Raw genomic sequence first — 22,846 nt, 5'->3', positions numbered from 1 at the left:
TTCTTTCTTCGGGACGAATTTTATTTTCACAATTTAATCTTATAACATTAATTTTTGATAATTTTAGTCTTTTTTCCAGCCAATTTTAGTTCTATAACTTAAAATATTAAATTTTTTATCTCGCACAAATTAATTTATAGGATTAAAAAATTACAACTTAATTGAGAAGTCGCATGTAATTTTCTAACCAAATTAACTATAAAATGACTAAAATTGCCATCCTTCATAATAAAAATACCATCCTTCATAAGTTATAAAATTAAAACTTCGATATTAAATGCAAGAATATAAATGAGGTGCATGGAGTCTAATTTTCTATTCTTGTGGTCCTTCTTATTCCTAATTACCTCACCGTGCAGCAACACATTGAGAGCAGGCAGTCCTATTTCTCCACTATTACACCCCCTTTTTTTCACAAATTAATTAGATTTATAAATTTTGGTAATTAGGTCGTTCAAATAGGATGGGACCCCAATATTTTAACTCTTTTATAAATCGATCAAATTTCTAATATGTAATTAATGTGTAATGTTTATTTACATTATCCAATCTTGTTTATAGGAACGATACCATGTGCTTATTTCAAACCCCATTGTCTGAATGGATGACCATATAGCCAAGTGTCCCACATTTATTCCAACTAAGGAGCTTGAGCAGCTTATATGCCCCCAAAACCTCCTCTTGCTAGTGAAATGTCTTTTTAGGACAAAATCATAAAATTATATGTAATTACAACGAGCAATATCTAATGTTGTAATGAACATCTATCGAATCACAAGCCACATTATATGATAAGATGAGAACTATTGTAACCTTATCAATTTACTCCCTGTAATATGTGCAATAAGCAAATACTCTCACATGAAAAAAGAATTAGCAAATTACCCCCTTATCTAAACCTTATCTAAGCAATTTTATAGGATATTTTTGTTTATTTTTCATATCACGGAGTAAATTTCTCACATTTTTAAATATAATTTAAAGCTAATTAAAAATTAATAATTTTTGGTAAAGTGATGGAATTTCAATTTAAACCCTTCACACGAAATTCCCATCACCTTACCGTTGCCACATTAAAAACAAGTCGTATATGCATAAAAGACGGATAAATAGGTCTAGAGAGTTGAACTAATAGTGCCCGACCCTATCAGTAGCCTAAATGGGAAAACAGCTCACTCACGACACCAGCATTTGAAAACATCTTATTAAAGATTATATGATAAGATCGCTGGCTATTAGGGCAGCGCCTAACCGGACCTTTACAATACTATTGATCCTAACTAAGATTTTTTTTATATTTAAGTTAGTCGGGTGTGAGATCGAGTAGTAAAATATAAAGATTTTTTTTCTCAATGAATGACGTACATTAACGCTGCAAAAATGGCTCTGAAATATTTATTGGCCTAAATACCCGTACTTATATAGGTTCACGTGCTGTGACTTTAACTTTTTTAAATGTTGAGTGATCGATTGATTACGAGTTTGGTTGGATTGGGTGCGACCTGAATTGGATAAAATATGATGGGATCCTTGATTTCTTGTCGTTTTTTTTTTTAGGTCCGATGGGGGGTATTTGAGTTTGTCCATTAAAAGCCCCTCTTATTCTTACAAACTATATTTTGATTGATAAATTTTAATTTCATGGAAGAATTCAAAAAAATAATTTTAAAAATGGGTTAATGTTAAAAGAATTTGAAATCTACTAATATTCAACTAAACATAGTTTAAAATATGAGTTGAAGAATTAATTTTTTTTTAAATTTAAAATTATTTGAACAAATCAAAATGTATTATAAAACTTGTGTAAATTGCAACAATATGAGAATTAGAAATGAGAGAGAAGAGAAGAGTATTTTATTGTTATTTCACTATATATTCGTCCAAATTGAAATGGCCTATTTATAGGTTCCAAAATTACAGCCAAAAGTCTTATAATTGATGAGAGTCGATGAATTCCAAGTGTTTACAATCTGTGAGAGAATGCAAAAGGGATGAGAAATGAAGATGAACATCCTCAAACACTAAAATTTCATAATGCACCCATTGGATGTCATTAATCAAGAATATGCCTCGTTAAAACCTTATTAGAAAAAATCCTGAGGAACAAAAACCTAGTGAAGGGAAAAGAGTATATTATTCTTCAATACGCGAATATATACTCTGTAAAACCCACAAATTTTAATACATAATTGTGGGATTAATTGGTAAATATTTATGAAATTTAGTTAGTTAGCAAATAAATTACAGATTGAAATTCGAATATATTTAAAATTTGAATGGAGTAAATTGAAATTCATTATAATATTTGAGAACAAATTATATAAATTCAAAAAATTAGGAGGGACGTAATGAATATTTTAAAAAAAATTAAAAAAAAATATTAAGATAGTTGAGGGTAGGCGGTGAATTAAATTGCCAAACACACACACTTTTAGCGACAAAAACGGGTATAAGAAACTTTTGTTTAAATTAGTATTAATTAATATAATTATATTATTTAATTAATATCTTTACTAAGTGTAATTTATACTATTCGATTTAATGTTTAATCGAAAAATTTTATGAGTTTGAGTAATTATGAATTAGTTATCACTAAATGTCTAAATTAAATTAGTGATGTTATAATTAATGATTTAAATTACATAATTTATTATATTTTAATTATTTCTATAGTTGATTTTTTCAATTTAAAACCAGATTAATTAATCAAATATTTACTTGTATGGGTATGTGTTTAATTAGTTTCTATAATAGTGAAAAATTGATGAAAAATATATAAGGATATTTTATATGAGAAATATTACAAAATTATATTTTAACATATGATATTTATTAGAAAGGAATATAAGAGTTTTGAGATAATTTAATGCAGAATTGCTATTGAGAATAGTAGCTACAATAAGATGAGGGGCTTACTAAAGTATATTCTTGTGAGTTAATTGATAAACTATATATATATATATATATATATATATCCTTAGAAAGCCTAGATTGCCTAATTACTGAGAGAAAACAAAACGAAGATTTGCATTTCTATAGAAATTAAATATTAAAAAATTGTTGAAAATTGTACGATATTATTTAATATTCTATATAGAAATTACGATATTCTGAAAATTTTGGTTATATGTATTACAACTTATTACAGGATTCGAGGATAAAATAGACGATTGAACAACTTCCTATTTACTAATTAAAAAAATTGTAAAATCAAGGTAAGTAAATGATTAGTGTCATCTATATCGAGGTAAGTAAATGATTAGTGTCATCTATGTGACAAAATACTGAAGCTCGAAATGCAGTGGCACGAGGAAGAAGATGATGAGCAGAAGCCTTCCTTTTCTAAGTATGAAGAAAGTTGCCATTTCTCAAGTGAAACTAATGACTCTCTCACGTTTGAAGACAACCAAATGCGATTTACACTTTATGCTTAATTTTATGTAAACTGCGTCTTTATAAGTGAAGTAGCACTTTTGGTTATTTTCAGCAAACTAGCCGTTAGGTAGGAAGTTGGTTTAACTAACTTTTCTTTTCCTTTCTTCTTCACTTATGTTGTATATATATGCAGCATTACAGCAGCAACTGCAACTCAACTTCTTCCTTTCGAATCAATGAATTTGAAGTGTTCTTGTTTTAGCTTTTTTGTTCTTGACATGGTACACTGCAAATTCTGAAAATTTCAAAGAGGAATCAATCATATATTTGAGCAAGAAAGCAAGATTTGAAGATCACTGATGAAGCAGATAACATCAGAATGCAGATGACTGAAAATCTAGGAATGAGCCTGGTGTCTTCATGTTTGAATGGAAAGAATTATTTTTCATGGAGCAGATCTGTAAAGATCGCATTGGGTGCAAAGATGAAGTTGTATTACATTAACGGAAAAAGCCGAAAACCTCAAGAAGATGCAGAGCACTACGAACAGTGGGTAAGAAACGACTGTCTAGTCACTTTTTGGATTCTTAATTCCATTTCTAAAGAAATTGTGGAGAGTTTTCTTTACACTAATTCAACAAGAGATATGGGTTGAATTAGAAACACATTTTGGTTAAGTAATGGTCCTACGATCTATCAAATTCAAAGGGAAATCTCATCTATGGCTCAGGGAAATCTGTCTGTTTCTGCCTATTATGCCAAATTAAAAAGGTTGTGGGATGAGCTCACTTGCCTTAAGCCATTGCCGCAATGTGAATGTAAGGTTTCTAAAGCTTTTGCAAATCTTAACCTTTCAACACAACTCATGCAATTCTTGATGGGATTGCATGATAATCTTGATCATGTTAGAAGTCAAATTCTTTTGATGGAACCCTTACCTAGTGTCAATAAAGCATACTCAATGGTTTTAAGAGTAGAAAAACAAAGGGAAATCAATACAGAAAATGCTGCTTCTGTTCAAAACTTGGCAATGCAAGTAAAAGAAAATAGAAGGAACACACCTTTTGTTTTAAGAAACATACAGAGGAAGAAAACTTTGACAGAAAAGCAGAATATGATATGCCAAGAATGTGGGAAAACTGGCCACCCCAAAAGCACATCCTTTGAAATATATGGTATTCTGACTGGTACAAGGCCCTTATGGTGAAAAGAAAACACAAGGTAACAACAACCAAGCTTTTAATGCCACTGAAGGTGAAAGGCATGTTGTAGCTGCTGCAGGAGATGCAGTCAACAGTTAAGGCTGAAATCCAAAGGATGATGGTAGAAAACAACCTCAATCAATCATCAGTTGATCAATTTTCAGGTAAATTCTTGCCAAATTCCTCCTTGAGCTGCCTTGATAAGAATGTTTGGACTGTGGATAGTGGAGCTTCTGATCACATGTGTAAGGATGATAGTTTCTCTGATTCTTTCTCAAAAATAACGACTGCATCATACATTTACTTATCAAATGGTTCTAGACAATTAATTAAGGGAATTGGTGACATTACTCTGTCAAATAAACTTAAGCTTACATCAGTTCTCTACGTACTAGGACTTAGGTACAATTTACTGTCTGTAAGTAAAGTGTGTGATATTGATTCTGTATCCTTCACATTCACTAATTCCTATTGCATCTTGCAGGACCACAAGATTAAAACCATTCTTTCTGTAGGAAAAGCCATAGGGAGAATATACATGCTTGATACAGCATCTTTTACAACAGAAATCATTAAAACCTTTGAGAGAAAATCAGAATATCCTGATTGCTTTACTGTCCTTAATTGATTTCAATGTATGGAATAAGAGGTTGCGTCATTCTTCAGAACATGTACTTACACATATTCCTGGTTTAGCGAATAATCATGACAAAAAACACATTTGTGATATTTGCCCCCTACCTAAACAACAGACTGCCCTTCACAACTAGTGAATCAAACTCTCTTGAAATTTTTGATCTTGTTCATGTGGATTTGTGGGGGGGCTTATAATCAGCCTTCCCTATCAAATTGTGTCTATATGATGACAATAGTGGATGATTATAGTAGGTGTACCTGGACTTTTTTTATAAAACATGAATCTGATGTTGTGGCCCCTACTTGTGTTATTTCAAAAGATGATTCAAACTCAATTCAACAAAAGAATTAGAGTTGTTACGATTGATAATGGAACTGAATTTCTAAGCAGTGAATGCCAACATTTTTTCAAAAATGAAGGGATCATACATCACAAGACGTGTTTACACACCCCAACAAAATGGGGTTGTGGAAAGGAAACACAAGCACCTCTTGCAAATAGTGAGAGCCTTGATGTTTCATTCTTCACTTCCTTCAATTTTTATAAAAAGAGCCCAAATATAATTAATCTTTAAATTTATACATAAATTTTTACACCAAACACTCCACGATCCCACTTCAACTTTTTTCTATTTCTAACTAAAATTTCCACGTACACTCTCATCTTTTACTTCTGCCCACTAAATTACAACACTTTCTAAAATTACAATTTTTTGCAAACCCTCCCTAAAATAAGAACAAGAATTCATCCAAGAAAACTAAAGAAAAAAGGTGAAATAAATAAAATAAAATAAAATAAAGAAAACCTTTGCAGGCTTAAATAAGCTGCCATTTTTGTCTTTGTGCCTATGGACAAATCGGAAAGAATTATACTTTTGGTTTATAAACAATATCACTTATTCGATTTCAGCCCATAAACAATGACTAATTACACTTTTGATCCTTAAATTGATATATTGGTTTTACTACTTTGGTCATTTTTGTTAACTAACCATTAAATCAGATGGAAATTATATTCTTTTTACCATGCCTCGTTCCTAGCCTCACATGCATGGCACGTGGATTTTTTCCGTCCGATTTAATGGTTAATTGATGCAAATGACTAAAACAGCTAAAATGAGTAATATAGGGACCAAATGTATAAATAATAATTGTTTAGGGATTGAACTGAAATAAATAATATTGTTTAGAAACAAAAAAACTAGTGCTAGCTTTTTCACTGGAACTGCTCAAAAGCTGCTCCAAGTAATCAGCACCCAAGTCCTCAAACACCACCTTCACTTCCCTCCCTTTCCCCTTCCTCCCGCCGCCTCCCCGCCGCCGTATGGAATGCTTCCTCTTCAAAGCCATCACCGGCGAGCACTCCGCCTCCTGATCAATGCAACACCTCATCTCCATCAAGGACTCCCGCACCCTCTCTACCGGGAAGTTGAGGACCGCCGCCTGCCCCCGAGTGGATAACGCGGCCTGATCGTACGCCAGAGCTGCTGCTTCCGCGGTGTCGAAAGTCCCCAGCCACACCCTTATGCCGTTCCTTGTGGAATCCCTTATCTCCGCCGCGAACTTCCCCCACGGCCGCCGCCTGACGCCCCGGTACGCCTTTTCCCCCGCGGGCTTTCCTTTCCGCTCCGGTGTGGAATTCACTTCGTCGTTCTCCTTCGCTTGCAGCTGCTCTCCCTCCGCCAGGACGCCCAACAGGAGCATTTCTTGGGAATCGTTCTCGTTGAAAGGAAGGGAAGCTACGAGGTTGTCGGAATCCCTTTCCCATGATGATGGGTTTAATGATGACTCCGACGAATTAAAGGAGGAATTGTCGGAGGAATCCATTGGGATGTATTCGAACGGCTCTACTTTTGTGGTGGGAATTTCGAATTTAGATATTGTTTCCATGTTATAGCAAAGTGTATATCATCAAACAAAGAGGGTTGTGTTTCTTTTTCTTTTTCTTTTTTGGTCTTTCTAGAGGTTCATAAGCAAATTCTTGAGACAAAGTTCTTATATATATACCCATGATAAGGGGAAGGGTCACTACAATAAAATATAGGGTAAATTACTTAGGGCACTTTTCGAAATTAAATTAAATTGTACAAATGCTTTTAATATTTGTAAAATTATAATTACAGTTTTTGAGATTAAAATTGTAATTACAACTACACTCCCTATTCAAAAAACAACACGAAAAATTCTGTAAAATATTACACAAAAACTCCTTAAGATTGTAGTTGTAATTTTAAAAAAGACATGAAGTGTTCACGTAATTGGACCTAACCAACCCTAAAATATTATTTTAAAAGTGGCAATAATTTTAATTTTATAAAAATTGTGCATAAAATTATCATTATAAATAATTAATGATATATTTATAGTACCGATTCTTAAAGACGCAATATGTAGTCAATTATGACTTTTGTTATTGTTAGATTATCATTATATATATATCACTAATTGAATTTGAAAATATTTATTTCTAATTCTTGTTAAATAATTACAAACAAAATAATAGCCATTATTAGAAATATAAATTCATTATTATATCAAAATGAAAACTCTTGTCACTAAACATATATTACTAGTGATATTAACATTATCACTGGGAAATTTTTCTCGCCATTATTTTTTTTCTTTTTGTGGGTATAAAGGTCAAATAAAAATTGGAAACGAGAAAACATGGAAAGAAGTTGATAAAATGGGAGGGCAAAAAGGGAAAAAAAGGGGAAAATATGGGCAAGGGAAGAATGTTCTGGGTTTAATTTAGTGGTCGTGGAATTAAATAATTATAGGAGGATCAAAATATGACACGTGGGTCAAAGGTTGCCAGGCGGCCAGGTAAGACAAATAGTTGACCGAGGGCGGGTGTTTGTAAGTTGGAAGTTTAAGTTTGAAGACTTGCAGTAAAAGTTGAAAATAGTTAAGAGTTTATGGACTTGAATCTTATAGATATGTTGGTATTTGTTTCAATTATAAATGTAAATAATTTATTGTAATGAATAGTTTTATATTTTAAGAATTTTTTGTAATATGAATTTATTGATTGAATCATTTATTTATCAGTTTATTGATATATTTATATATAAATATATATTATTTGATAACTAAATAAATTGTCATGATTTTTTAATGATTTAATCTTTTTTTTTAGCCAAAAATATTCCTAATCATGTGAATTTATTGCATATCCAGCTAAAAAGGAATTATATGAGATAAAGATGGCAAAATCAAGCTAAAATGAAAATTGAATGCACCAAAAAGGGAAGAAAAGATTTCAAGTCAGTTTTGCAGGATTGACTAAACGTGTCAACGCTCAGTGATTTAGTCAACACGGATGAAGAAAGAAAATATGCAATTTTCGCAAGAGAAGAAAAGGAATGATTTGCGGAATTTTGAAAAGGATTCCTTTAAATATGTGATTGATGATTTGTTGACATTTTAGGAACCAATCATGTACTTAACCCCCCTATGTCTAGATTCGCAGGAGGCTTTTATTATAAATAAGAGGTGTCTCTCCATTTGTCAAACACCACCTTGAATTTAATAGATAATTTTATTTTCATACTCTCTCTTTTGTTTTTACTCATTGCCTAGAGTTAATGGAATTCCACTTTCTAGTGTGTTCTTCCATTAATATGTCCGGCTGAATTGATTGTTTTCTGATTAAGATTAGGGTGATTGCTTGATTCATAAATTGTTGTGAGATCTAATCTGTGCTGCATACGCTTGTTAAATAAGTATTCATGTTATTCTCTGTGCCCTTATTACAAATATTTTATTTATGGATAATTCGGCCGGTTGTTCATTATCAAGAAGGTTTGCTTAGCTACTCTACAAATCCGTGTAATTATTTTTTAGTTCAATACTTAGTAGCACCGCAACATAATTAATTATATCAAAGTAGTTAGTTATGTTATAGGGAATGCATGATCTAATTTAAACAAATTATCCATGTAGGAATTTGTTAATAAGAATCAGGCTTTTCTAATTTTTAATGTTGTTAATAAATTAAATCTTGTGGACATTCTCGAAGTTGTCTATTAATTAGGGATGTAGATAATGGTCGTATCTTGGCTGACGAAAAGGTAAGGAAGGTGAGGTCGTTAGGTCGTACCAATGACCATAACTGATTTATTTGTTTATACAAGTGTTACTTTTGCATCGATGATCAACTCACAGAGCCAAGCATGAACCTGACTTTAACCGGACGCTCTTTCTCATATCTTCATCCCCTCATTTAATAACTTTCAATTTAATTTAGTTCTTTTTATTCTTCTCTACGGTCGAAATCCCCCCCAACTATTTTCTTTTATTTTTGAAATCAACTTAACACTGGTCCCTGTGGAATCGACCTTACTCCCACTCCTACAAAGTGTTTGTAGAAATTATTTTTTGTGGTTTCGACACCCATCAAATTTTGGCGTCATTGCCAGGGATTGACGTTTTTAAGTAGATTTATTTGTTTTTTGTTACTTGATCGTTATTAATGTCAAGGTCTCATCGTACATCAGACTTTTCAACCATCATTAAAGCCTTTACTCTCGTCATGGTGAGTAGCATATACTTATGATACTTATGCTGATAAGGTGGCTCCCTTTCTTTACCTTGAACGCTTATCTCTGTCGTCTCACACTTGATCTCAACCTCGACCACATCTCTGCTAATTTGCCACTTCTCATCTTTCATTGCATTCATGTCCTCTTCATCAATGTACTTTTGTGCCATCCCCATCAACTGTTCTACATCTGCAGGCTGATCTCTTGCCAATGCCGAAGCAAAGGGCCCTTTCTTTAACCCATTTATGAAGATGTTCACCATCATGTCTATCTTGAGATCTGGTACTTTCAAAGTCTCATTGTTGAACTTTCCCATGAAGCTCTTAAGTGTTTCATATTCTCTGTATCTTATCATAAACAAGTAGCAGACTTTTTCTGCTTTCTTTTACTTGCAAAATGGAAGGTGAATTACTGCAACAACTGCTCGTACAATTCTATGACATCAATAGATAGGTTGGTGAACCATTCCTATGATTTCCTGTAAGAGTGGTAACAAACAATTTAGCAGTTATTGGACCAGATTGCCCATATAGGTTCATTACCAACTCAAAAGCTGCCACATGTTCCTAGGGGTCCTTGGTCCCATAATAGTTTGGGAGATCGGACATCCTGAAACTTGGATTCACCACCTCTATCAATATTTGTTATAGAAAGGTGAATATCTATTATGAGCTACTAACTCTCCCCTTCTCTTTAATTCATTGATTTATTTGCCTAGCATCTATATCTGATTTCCCACGCTATCTACTTCAGCTCGCGAGATCACTGGTTCACTCCTTTTGAACCAAAATTCCACTTATCGTCCAAAAATTCCATCTCAATAAAATATATTTTTTTAAGTGAATTGTGTCTTTGAAGTTTGTAAAGGAATGACTGGTACCAAGCTTATAATGCAACGAGGTAAAAATGAAGTTTAACTCAATCTCGAGTTAAAAAACAATTCAAACTATGCCATACTTGAGTGACATCGATCAATAAAAGCCCATATGAATTTGATTAGTTAAACTTAACGAACTAAATTTGAATAAAATTTTTTGTTCGAAGTTTTCGAACTCGATTCAATTAATACAAAAATAATTAAATATACTTAAAAATATTCAATTACTTAAGTTCGACTTATGTTTGATCCATCTAAAATTCATTAAACTCAATTAAATTAATAATCAAACAAAATTCAAATATTATTTCTCAAGATCAATAATAATTCAACCAACTTAAATAATAATGTATTCGACTTAATATAATGATTTAGCGACCTGAGCCAATCAGGAAACTTTTTTCTCATATATTTAGTCGACCACAACCTAATTGGAGCAAATAAGTGAATTTTGACTTCTTAGAGACAATTCATATAACAAGAATGGATCAAATATACATACATTTCTATCGAAACTAAGAAAAAAAATGTTCGAATTCAATTTCACGAAAATGAAAATAGCCGGTACTTTCTGAATTAATAAATTTCTCTCAAACATTTTTTTTTCCTTAACTTTTCTACGAAATTTTTACTTTTTATGGAACTTGTATACAAATTCTTGAAGTAATATGTAAACTAAAAGAAGATTTATTATTGTCTATATTTTGATGGTTATATATATATATATATATATATATATATTAAAAATTATGGTAAATAATTATTATTAATTATAATAAAATAAAGTTGATATTTGTAGCCATACATGCAAAAATTACTGATGATCGTGATCAATGACTATTTATTTTTAATAATTATAATTAGCTATAGTTAAATATTATATCTGTTGTAGTGCCGTACACTAAATATTTATTTCATGATATATAATTGAACTAATGTTACCCTATATTAATATTGTCATATATCAATGTAATCAAGACATCCTTTAATAGTGTAAAAAGTTAAATCACAAATATTATTTAATTAATTGCAACAACTACTTCACACATTAATATAGGTATGTCAATTGGTAGGGTAAGACTCTATCCAGATCCGGACCAAAGCAATACCCAAAAAATTATTTTATGCTCAAACCCTACCCAAACCCTTAAACTCAACTCAAGACCCATGGATCTCTAGACCTGACCAAAACTCAATTTTCAGGCAAGGTTAGACCCAAACCCAATCTTTTTTAAAAAAATTATTTTTTCTGCATATTATACTAATTAATTTAAATTTCTTTCTTTTTATTTTATTTTTTCATAATTTATCAATAAATTTAGAATTAATGAGGCCAATTCACAAATAACTCTTTTTCGATAGATTTTTTAGATATTATATCCTTTATTATATCATTTACAAAATAATCTTATGAAAATATCAAATCTATATATTTAATAGCAATCAAATTTAATATTATAAAACTTTAAAATTTAATTTTATCACTTCAGATCTACAAACAAACAATATTACCCATGAAGATATTGAAAAATATACCCGACATGATAATATAATTATATAATTAATTATTTATTATTAAAATATACATGGTTAAAGAATTAAACAATGAATAATGTTATGGTGTCATAAATTTTTTAAATTTGTTTATTTGAACATAGCTCGTAGGTGTATTCAATTCGGTTAAGTGAATGTACCGAAAGTTCGATTAACTGAAATTCGATGTGATAAAACGATGGATTGAATACCGAACTGAAATAATTAATATATGACTCTGCACGTTACAATGATAATACTCAGAAAGAAATGAATTTTGTTGGTGTAAAATAAAGCAAAATTGTAATACATATCTTATACTTAAAAAGAACAGTTTAAAAACGTTACTCCAGTATTATGAAAATTGGGATATAAGTACTACACAATAAGAGAATAGTACAAATTGAGGTTTCAGTTTAAAAAGTCATGGTTCAAATTTCACGAATGTGTGAGTACTGGTCTATTTAATAGTAATAATTGTTATCATATATATGTTAATATTAATATTTATAATATAATTATTTAAAAGAGATAGGCACAAAAAAAGGACTTTAAAAAACGAAACTTCTGTTGTGTACGTAAAAATCCTCTTAGCAATGGAATTTTTCATCGAAAAATAGATATTCAGGATAAAAGTTATTTTTATGCATCTATGTTTTCAAGTATGATATATATGGTTCATTGCCTAAAAACTTATGTTTTGCGGCAATGAATATCAGTGCATATAATAAATAATATCTTAACGTTTAGGTATTTAACGAGAAATTTGAACTTTATCTGCCAAAAGAAAAAATTCTTTAGGAAAAATGTTTTTTGTTACACATGTATTCACGTTTGACAACAAAATAATAGAATTAATTACATTTAGACTCCCTCTAAAAATGTAAAATTATACTTTCTCCTAAAAACGTTTTGAAATTCCACCTACATCCCTTTTGAATATTTTTTGTCTACACCTGAGCCCCTTTTTTTACTATTTGGAAGAAAAATGCTAATTTTAGCAAAAGTAATTACATAAAATTATTAATTTTGACCCTTATTTAATATTCATATGTATATTTTTATACTTATAAAGGGATAAATGTAATATATATATATAATGTGGTTAATATCATGACATTTTTCTCCTTATAGGTACAAAATTATTACATGAGAATATTAAATAAGGGGTAAAATTAAACTTTTATGCAATTTTTTTTGTTAATGCCAGCATTTTTCGAGGTCAGGTGTAAACAGTAAATCTTTTAGAAGGTGTAAAATGTAACTTTAAACTTTTTTTAAAAAATATGTAATTTTATATTTTTAGAAGGAGTCTAAGTGTAATCAACCTCAAATATAACCTGCATTCAACCTATAGGTGATGATTTCTATTTTTCGTTGCAAAAAATAGGATGTCTCTACAAAAAGCTAGGCTCACTGCCACGACTTTGCAACGAAATTTCAAAAATTTTGTAATTTCATTGCAAATGCTCTGGCAAAGGATAAATTACATTTTTGGTCCCATAAGTGGACCCGATTATAATTTTAATCCCATACTAAGGGCAATTCGCACATTTGGTCCCATATGTGGATTTTTTTTTCAATTTCAGTATCAGATGGGGGTTTCCGTTAAAAGTTAACGGCAGCTGCAGAAATCCGTCTGCTGCTTTTAAATATGGAGGGAAAGCATGGAGAATTGGAGAGAAGAGAGAAATGAATAAATAGGATTTAAATAGAAGAAAGAGGGTATAATGTAATTTCCCACCAAGTTGCTGATTTTTCCTCCAATTCTCCATACTTTCCCTCCATATTTAACAGCAGCTGCTGTTAACTTCTAATGAAAATCCCCATTTGGTACTGAAATTGGAAAAAAAATCCACATACGGGACCAAATGTGCGAATTGCCTTTAGTATGGGACTAAAATTGAAATCGAGTCCATTTATGGGACCAAAAATATAATTTACCCCTCTGGCAAACAACGATAAGCTTTTGAATACCCCACTTTTATTCAAATCGTTGCAAAAGTTCAGGCATTATTTTGTCACTAATTTGCAATGGATTTTACAATAAAACCAACATTTGCAATGACTTTTCAAATTATATATTGAATTGAAAAAAAGTTGGTCGCAATTTAATTTACAATGCCTAATTTTGTAGTAACATAGCAACATTTTTCGCCGCTACCTACTTAGCATATTTTCCTTTGCAAAATAAAGAGACGAGTTATGAATTTTAGTCAATGTCGTCATGGATTTTAAGACATGCATTTATAAAAAATGTTAGGTATGTATAATTTTTCTTATTAATATTCCAAATTTTCGTTTAGAATATTGGAGACGTGTCGAGAAGTATCAGCCCTAAATTAGCCATTAATTTGAAGATGGGTACAATTCAATTTAAATTTCAATACAACATGAAACATACACATACACTCGGAAAGAAAGAAAAGAAAAGAAGGGTTTATCTACAAATGGTCTAGAATTGCATTTTCTTTTGAAAAATTCTACAAATAGAAGCTTCTGCATGGCTATAATTCTCAGACCAGGTGAGCTTGTCATAGACATATGCTTCTAGAAGTCATCCTTCTAGAGTTCGAGGGCTATACGAAGCATTTTTAGTGAGAATCCTGGTCTCCTCAATTAGCATTAAAAATCATTTTAGCAAGTTAATTCTTGATTTTCTTGTCTTTAAACTTTAATCTTTATCCCAATTCATTCATTTGATAATTTTTTGACACAAAATATCATAAAATGGTCGTGTGACCTGTATATGGCTTAGTCTGTAAGGAAAATTTTATTATTTTTATTTTTTTGAAAACAATAAGAAAATAAAACATAGTTAGACTGTTTTCTGTGACACTGGCATATGTTCTCTAGGCAAACATAGTTAGCATCTAGACCCAAAGTTCCACGCCCAGGCTGTATCGCACACACGGCCGTGTTCCTCAATATAAAACTTCAATGCGCGAATGGACACGATCACACCCAGGCCGTATCTCACCTCTTAGGCCATGTTTTCGCCCCAAAGTCACGTTTTTACTAAAAAAATCCTACTCTTATCTTGATTTTACAAACTTTTCAATTATTTATAAGCTTATTCTGATATTAATTCATTACACTATAAATATATTTATCAAATCGAGATATTAATATAATATATAATCATCCTTTCATTAAACAAAGAATAACGTTGTAGAGTAATAAAAGACGTATAGAGTGAGACGATTCCTAAATCCCAATAGTGTGTTGGTGTTGAATGGGAAAAGTATCAAAAGTTCGTAGGCTGTAATGATTTAAGGAAATGCTTTTTTCACAACTGTACCTTAGCATGAGACACAGCTGCAATCATGTCATCGTTGAAAGTAAACAAATGCAGTTGCGTGTTTGATATCAATTTGCTTTATCCACTTGAGATTGGGATTCATGTGAACTCATTTATACCATTTTTACATACATACTCCACTCATTTTACTGTCTAGTATGTAGTAAATGAATATTATTAATAATGTCTTAATTTAATAATTAAAATTAAAAATATATGAACAAATTTGAAATTAAAAATATAATTTGAGTTCCACAAGATACGCGGGCATTTGTTTATGTGGATTTATTGTAGTTTTTTTTTTTTTGTTATTCTTAGTTATGATAATATATTGATTGAACTTATTTAATGTTTGATTTATTGAGATACTGATAATTATTAATTTGAAAAACAACATTATCAAATATTTGATATTAATATTTAAAGATCAAATTATGTCAGCAAATAAAATTATATTATAATATTATGTGATTCTACTAGCAAAAAGAAATAAATACTGGCTAGTTATGGATTAAAAATCATAATAAATATTTTTATTGACCACAGTTAAATAATCGATGCAAAAATATGGGCTTTTCACTAAGAAAAAGTTATTTGTTATGGCTAAGAGTCATGGTAAAAATATTTGTCCAGCCATTCTCGCAGATACAACGACCCACAATTGTTGCATGGCCGTGATTAATGACTATTTGTTACGACTATTTGTTATTTATTATAACAATATATTTTTTGTAGTATTCATAGTATTCAATAGTTTTATATATATTAATTCAGTATATACGAAAATTTTCTTGTATTTATACGTAGTAAATATATCCTTTTCTTGTATTATACTTAACTAACTAGGATCACCGGACCTAGTAATAATGGTACTATCAAAAGATATGATCTCTACTATTTGGTATCCTATCAGACGTTTGATTTTTCAACTGATATGACGAATTTAAAAAGTATGATTTCGACATTTCAAAAATTGGATCTATTTCTTTATTTAAAAATCACAATCTTATAATTAAATTTTTTCCCTAAAATAATAAATCATGTAATTGAACATCTTGAATTAAAATAAGATTTAGATTATAATCTTTTTACAAATAGCTTAAATATTTTCTTTTAAACGCAAATGCGTAGACAAACACCCACGGACACGTATGTTAGCATCTGATGATTTATAAATATACACATCCGTGTATATATTCAATATATGTGTAAAAAAAATTTTTTTTACGAAAATCATTAAATATTCTCAAGAATATACTTATGAGGGGAACATAAAGCAATTATTTATCATTATCCTAAAGTAAAAGTCTATGACCTAAAAAATTGAGCATGATGGGTGCAATGCAAATGCCCAAATACAGATCCCCTTGACTTCCCTATGTACATATCGATTGAGAGCCATCAAAACTAGGAGACTCAGTTCACATCCTCCTAAAAGATGGGGTATCTTTGAAAAATTGACTGAATTTTCCATTTGAAATTTCTAGGAAACCCCATTTTAAGACATGTACGTAGTTGTTGCTGAAATAAATGGTTGTTCCAACGATAAATGAGTTAGATTTTTAAACGGATTTTTATGAACAAAGTCTGAAATTTTAAAAATTATTTGCAAGATTTGATAAGAGCAGATTGGGGGTCGAATTCTTGCCGACGAGCAAGGTTTGAAACTTAGAGATTGTTCACAAGGCCTAATAAAGGTGGATCGGCCACCAATAATTCTTTTGTCCGTGCATCAAATAAAAATAATTTTATCTTAAAATAAATAGAAAAGAAAAGATATGTAGTTGCTTTTGTTGTTATCTATGTTTTCTCATGAGAAATATTTCATGTGACTTGTGAACCAAGACAAATATTCAGAGGAAATGATTAGATAGTTAGCAAATCATATTTGGACATGAATTCCTCACACCTGGTTCAAGAATACTGTTGGGTCTAAATTTGATGGAAGAAGGCACCTTTCCTAGGTTCATAGCCCTCTGCAAGAGGACAATGAGGTCACTTTTCTATGATGTCTAATCAAAAACCTACGATTAACCCATTTAGCATACTTGCTAATTGATTTTCTTTGTGAAAGATAAATGATATTGAGTACGTCGTAGCATCGTGGTTAAGATTTATATCTAATAAATAAATTTAAAATTGGGTGAATAACAATTTATCTTTCTTTATTTTTAAAAATAAAATAATTTAAATCTTTATATAGGGAGGTAAATTGCTTCATTTTTAAAAAAGATGGGACTAAATTATTGTATTTTAAAAAATATAAAAAGATAAAATCGCTATTTATTTTTTTATAAAAGGATAATTTACTCATTTGTGATATTACAAGGGGGTTCCTTGCATTTTTTCAGAGTAAAAAATGAAATACATCTTGTCACAAAAAAATCCGATCTGAATGGAGTGGGGTGGGGTGGGGGGAGAGGGGTTGGTACATGTTTTGGTCAATGATATACTAATAAGGTTCCCATACATGTAAAAAAGGTCCATTTTCTTTAACTGTAGGGATATATTAAAAAAAAAAAAAATCACCCTTCTACTTCGACATCTCATCATCAAAGAGATCTGGGATAGTTCCAAAAATACCTCAAGAATTATCTATCGATTTGAAAGAGCAACTATTAAAATTACCAGATTTATAATCCATTCTGTCATGATTGATTAAGCGGCGGCCCCATCTCACTACTAAAAGATGAGATGAATGATAAAATATTTAATGAATTTTTTAAAATTGTTATTATATATATAATTTAATTGTATTTACTGTCCTGTATAATAGGAGAGGTGGGTAAAACAAGAACCATAAATATAAGGGTGACAAAAAATACCTCGAAATTAATTTCTTTTTGTAATTGTAGGATTCTAGCTATCGAAATTTGCTTATGTGGACAAAATTAGGAGTTTTTTTGGGCTTTTGCTGATTGAGCATTTTTGTTTAAAACTCAACTGCCACCTAAGCGTTTAAGTGGAAAAAAAAACCTCTTCCAAATAAGCAATGACGTGGAAAAAAAATAAAACATCTTTTTATTTGAATTTTTTATTGATTGGATATTTTTTTTATTTCTCCTCTGCCACATAAGCAATTACATTAAAAAAAGAAATGTATAATTCCATAAAGATAAAATTTGAAGTTATATTATATAGTAGCTGTTGTGACACGATGTCTCTAAATGTGCATAAATAATTTTACACACTTTAAAGTAAAAAATTAGATTATAATATTATAGATAAGTTAAATCATAAAAAGTAAAATTATTGTTTATAGAATACAAATTTAATTAAATAAAAATTACACCCTAAACCCACCCACCCACCCCCCCACACCCCCATCACGATGCCCACCCCCCAATCCCTGCCTCCATACCGCCGTCCCAGAGGGGCGACCCCCGTAGCCTGGGTGAGTCGCCCAGAGTAGGGGCGACATTGTGTGGCCTCCCCTCTTCTGCTGTCGGAAATGCTGTCGCCCCTTCTGCGAGGGGACAACAGTGGCGGCGGAGGCGGAGGCGGACGAGGGGATGGATTGGGTTGGTGGGTGGTCACGGGGGTGTGAAGGTGTTTAATTTTTATTTTAATATATATTATATAAAATAATTATTTTAGTTTTATAATTATACGCATAATACAAAATTTTAAATTAATTTTACATAATTTCACTTTTGTTTCATGTTAGTGCTTACGTGGCACATAAAAAATAAAAGAAATACTCAGCCAGCAAAAGTCCTCCAAAAAAGCCCTAATCTTGTTCACATAAGCAAATTCCAGCTAATTTTAAAAATTTAATGATCGGAGTCCTAAAATTGCAAAAATGAATTTAATTCCAAGGTACTTTTTCCCACCCCTATGTTTAGGGTTTTTGTTTTGCCACCCTCCTAATATACGGGTAGTAAATATAATTCAGTCTCAATATATTAAGGAATAATAATTTTTGTCTTGTTATTATAATATAATACTAGCATGAATTATGTTATTCCTAAAATTCTAGATTTCCATTTGAGGTTAGGTAGTTCTTCAACCACTTTGCCAAAAAATTAAGAAGGCATCCTTATCTGTAAAAGATATGCTTATTGAAAGAAAGTATTTTTATCTATCCCCAAGGATCGCAAAATTTCAACTGTCATGAGATAAGTTCCAACTGAATATGTTGAGTTCTACTTTATCCAACAATCAGAAGACAATCCTTCACCATATCCGTGAAGAAATCAATCTTATCCATGGGACTAAGAGATTACCTATAGACAACGAGCTCTCCGACTACAGGGAAAATGACTTTTAGTTGAAAGGACAACTTTGATTTCTTGCTTAAAGTTTCAGACATTGAATTTCAATTTCAATATCTAATTTGTGCACAGAGAACGTGGAACATTACTTTCAATTTCACGCATTTGCATTCTCTTAATTACTAACTTTTTAATTTATTATTTTTTACCCCAAATCCAGCACCATTTTTTACCCTCGTCGAAAGTAATCCAAGAATTAATAAAGTATATTTAATTAATTTTTGATATGATAGATCAACGTGATGAATGATGTCATAATAAATTGATGATCTCTTTATGAAAAAAAAGGGTTAATTACAATTTATCTCTTGAGATTTGGTATAGTTACACGTATATTTTTTTTGTTTGAAAATTTATATCTAGCATCCCTGAAGTTCGTTTCCGCCTAACAAATAAGTCCCTCTATTAATCAGAATTCACTGAATTTGCTGATATTAACAAAAAAAATTAAAAAATATATATATATTTACTCTTGATTGACTGATTACAGATTTATTGCAGGTCAAATAATTTTTTGACTAAACTACCCTTATAATGGTGAAAATATACTTTCTCATATTCATTAACACGTGAAAACGTATGAGAATAATTTGGTTATAAAATGAATTTATTAAACCCGTAATAAGTCCATAATAAATTAATTTGGGGTTAGTATAGATTTTTTTTTTGTTAATATCAACAAATTCGGTGAATTTGACTAACGGAGGATCTAATTTATTTGACAAAAATAAATCTTAGGGATGTTAGATGTACTTTTCAAATCATATGGATTTATCTGTAATTACACTAAATTTCAGGGGAAGAGGTGTAATTATCAAAAAAAAAAAAAAGAAAAGAAAAAACAAAAAGAAACTTGATAAGCAAATAGTACCCTAAGGATATTATAATATAATACATTCACAAAGAAGTAACTAATGATTAAAAAGCATGAATCTGGTTTTTAATGATGTTTCATGGAAGCCTCCGATGCTTCTGGAAACATTAATTAGGTTTTTACTTTTTACTTAACAGCCGCCAGCAAACTACAACAATGAACAATATTAATTAATAAAATCCGAGGAATATTTCCACCTTCCGACAATATATCATAAATCAAATCGTATTTTAGTAATCGATCCGGGTAGAAGATTGAGACCTATTCAAGTTCATTCGAACAATGTATGAAAATGAAAAAAATGAAAGTCATTAGATTTATTGGGTAGTTCCAAATTAAGATCTTTCAATACTTAAATTAGCTCGAGGCCGAGATAGGATATTTAGAACTGATATATTTAATGCTGAAAAATGATGTACTTATAAGGCCAAATGTGCCCACTAGCCTGGTTCACGTGGCGTCATCTCCAGCTGAGTGTAGTAAGATGATCGACGACCTTGATTTTACGATTACCAGATAGGCCGGATCATTGGAGCAGGTAAGATAAGGGGGCGCAGATTCTACTGCATGATTGGTAATTTTCTTTATAGAAGAGGGCATTTATGTCCTTTTAATAGAAAATTATATTATATCCCTATTAGTAATAAATAATATAAAGTTAGGCCAAGAAATTATTAAAGATGTTTGCTGATACAGAGTACTTAAGTCAGATTTGTCATTGTTTCCACGGACAAAGTTACTGGGGTCACATTTGCAATTAAATGAAACTAAAGGGTCACTATCTAGGAATTAGATTAAAGTTCGACACCAGTTAAGATGCTGCTGAATAATTTTTTTTTAATTTGGTATCGATAAAAATGGCCTAATCATGAAAACTTTTTTTGCTATGGCTATGGGGCACGAGTCATAACAAATATTTTTGTCATAATTGTTAGTTATAATAAATGTATTAGCTGCAATTGTAAATTTCACTGCCAAAAATCGTTGTACGCCCGTAGTGAATGACTATTTACTACGCATTAGAAAAAAAATTACTATTGACTTCAATTCTAACTACCCTCACAGATACCACACCCAAATTACATAACTGTAGTTAATGATTATTTGCTACGACTATTTATTTAGAACATATGGCACATAGTTAGGAATGACAACATACTAAGGGACAAGTTTTGTTGAGTTCGAAACTCGTCCTGTTTTCCTTACTAAAAATGGAATCTGTCATGTCCCGATAGCCATCCCACCCAGTTTCGTTCTTTCCAATCAATAAAAAATTAAATTTATTGTTTATAGATATTCAATATTATGATGCCTACAGTATAATTATTTTTCAAAATGCATAGATCTGGTTGCAAGCCCATCAAGCCATTGCAACCAACAGGCCCGCCGACGAACCTGGCTGATGTTGTATACCTGGAGGCCCCGTGAAGCCCGATTGATATGCCCACCTACAAGTCTACGGGTCATACAATTTGACGTTCAAACGCTATGAAACAAATTGAGTTTTATCTACACTATAAATGAGTACGGTTTAAAATTATAGTAAATTATTATTATTAACCACATTTAAATTAACTCAAAGCAAAAACTTAAGTTTTTACCACGTTTAATTAATATTCACCATTATTTTTAGTCATAACCAAAATATTTGTCATGATTTTGGGTATGACTAATGTTTTGACCACACTTGCAGAAACAACGTCTAATGATTGTTGTGAAGTTATGGCTAATTTGTATTGACATGGTTTTTTATAAAGACTTATCTCTAACAACAATCCACCTATTTCAGAGCCAATTTAGGATAAGTGGTTCTTAAAAATCAACAACCGCCTGCCTAATTACTTGGAGAAGATCTTGGGATAAGGTTCTTGGAATCTCAGCTGCGTCAGCCTGCTCAACCACCTACCACAAATTGGAAAAATAGAAAATTGAAATGATATCTTGTTGCATTTTAAAAAATATAGGAAAAAATACAGGAAGATAAATTGCTATTTTTTTTTTTTTTCATAAGAAGATATTCTACTCATTTGTAATATTACTGGGACTTTGTTTGTATCTTTTTTTTTTTTTTTATTTCGTTGTTGGTACTTTTTAGAATTCTGCTGGTTAAGTAATTAATTATCATAATTTATTACGTTTGGCATTTTTTTTTCCTTCCTTTCTTCTTTTAGTCCGTTTTTTTTTTGGTCCCCGTATTTGACTTATTATTTTCACCTTTATTACGTTGCAA

At 30.8% G+C, this 22,846-nt stretch overlaps 1 protein-coding gene and 1 long non-coding RNA gene across 2 annotated transcripts; one reads left to right on the top strand and one right to left on the bottom strand.

The window, feature by feature from the left end:
* Positions 1 to 3,570: 3,570 nt before the first annotated feature.
* Positions 3,571 to 5,511, top strand: LOC110011685 (uncharacterized). Its single transcript, XR_016064784.1, has 3 exons — positions 3,571 to 3,928; positions 4,648 to 4,741; positions 5,062 to 5,511. It is a non-coding gene; the product is annotated as an uncharacterized LOC110011685 (long non-coding RNA).
* An 819-nt stretch (positions 5,512 to 6,330) lies between these two features.
* On the bottom strand, positions 6,331 to 7,103 carry LOC105158452 (ethylene-response factor C3). The gene has a single exon (XM_011075217.3). The coding sequence runs from the start codon at positions 7,101 to 7,103 to the stop codon at positions 6,369 to 6,371; it is 735 nt and encodes a 244-aa protein (XP_011073519.2). The 3' UTR covers positions 6,331 to 6,368.
* Between the last annotated feature and the right edge of the window lie 15,743 nt (positions 7,104 to 22,846).

The sequence above is a fragment of the Sesamum indicum genome, linkage group LG3 (assembly GCF_026168435.1).
Source record: "Sesamum indicum cultivar Baizhima isolate 11 linkage group LG3, ASM2616843v1, whole genome shotgun sequence".
In the NCBI taxonomy this organism is placed as follows: Eukaryota; Viridiplantae; Streptophyta; class Magnoliopsida; order Lamiales; family Pedaliaceae; genus Sesamum; species Sesamum indicum.
This window is presented reverse-complemented; position numbering and strand designations above follow the sequence as displayed.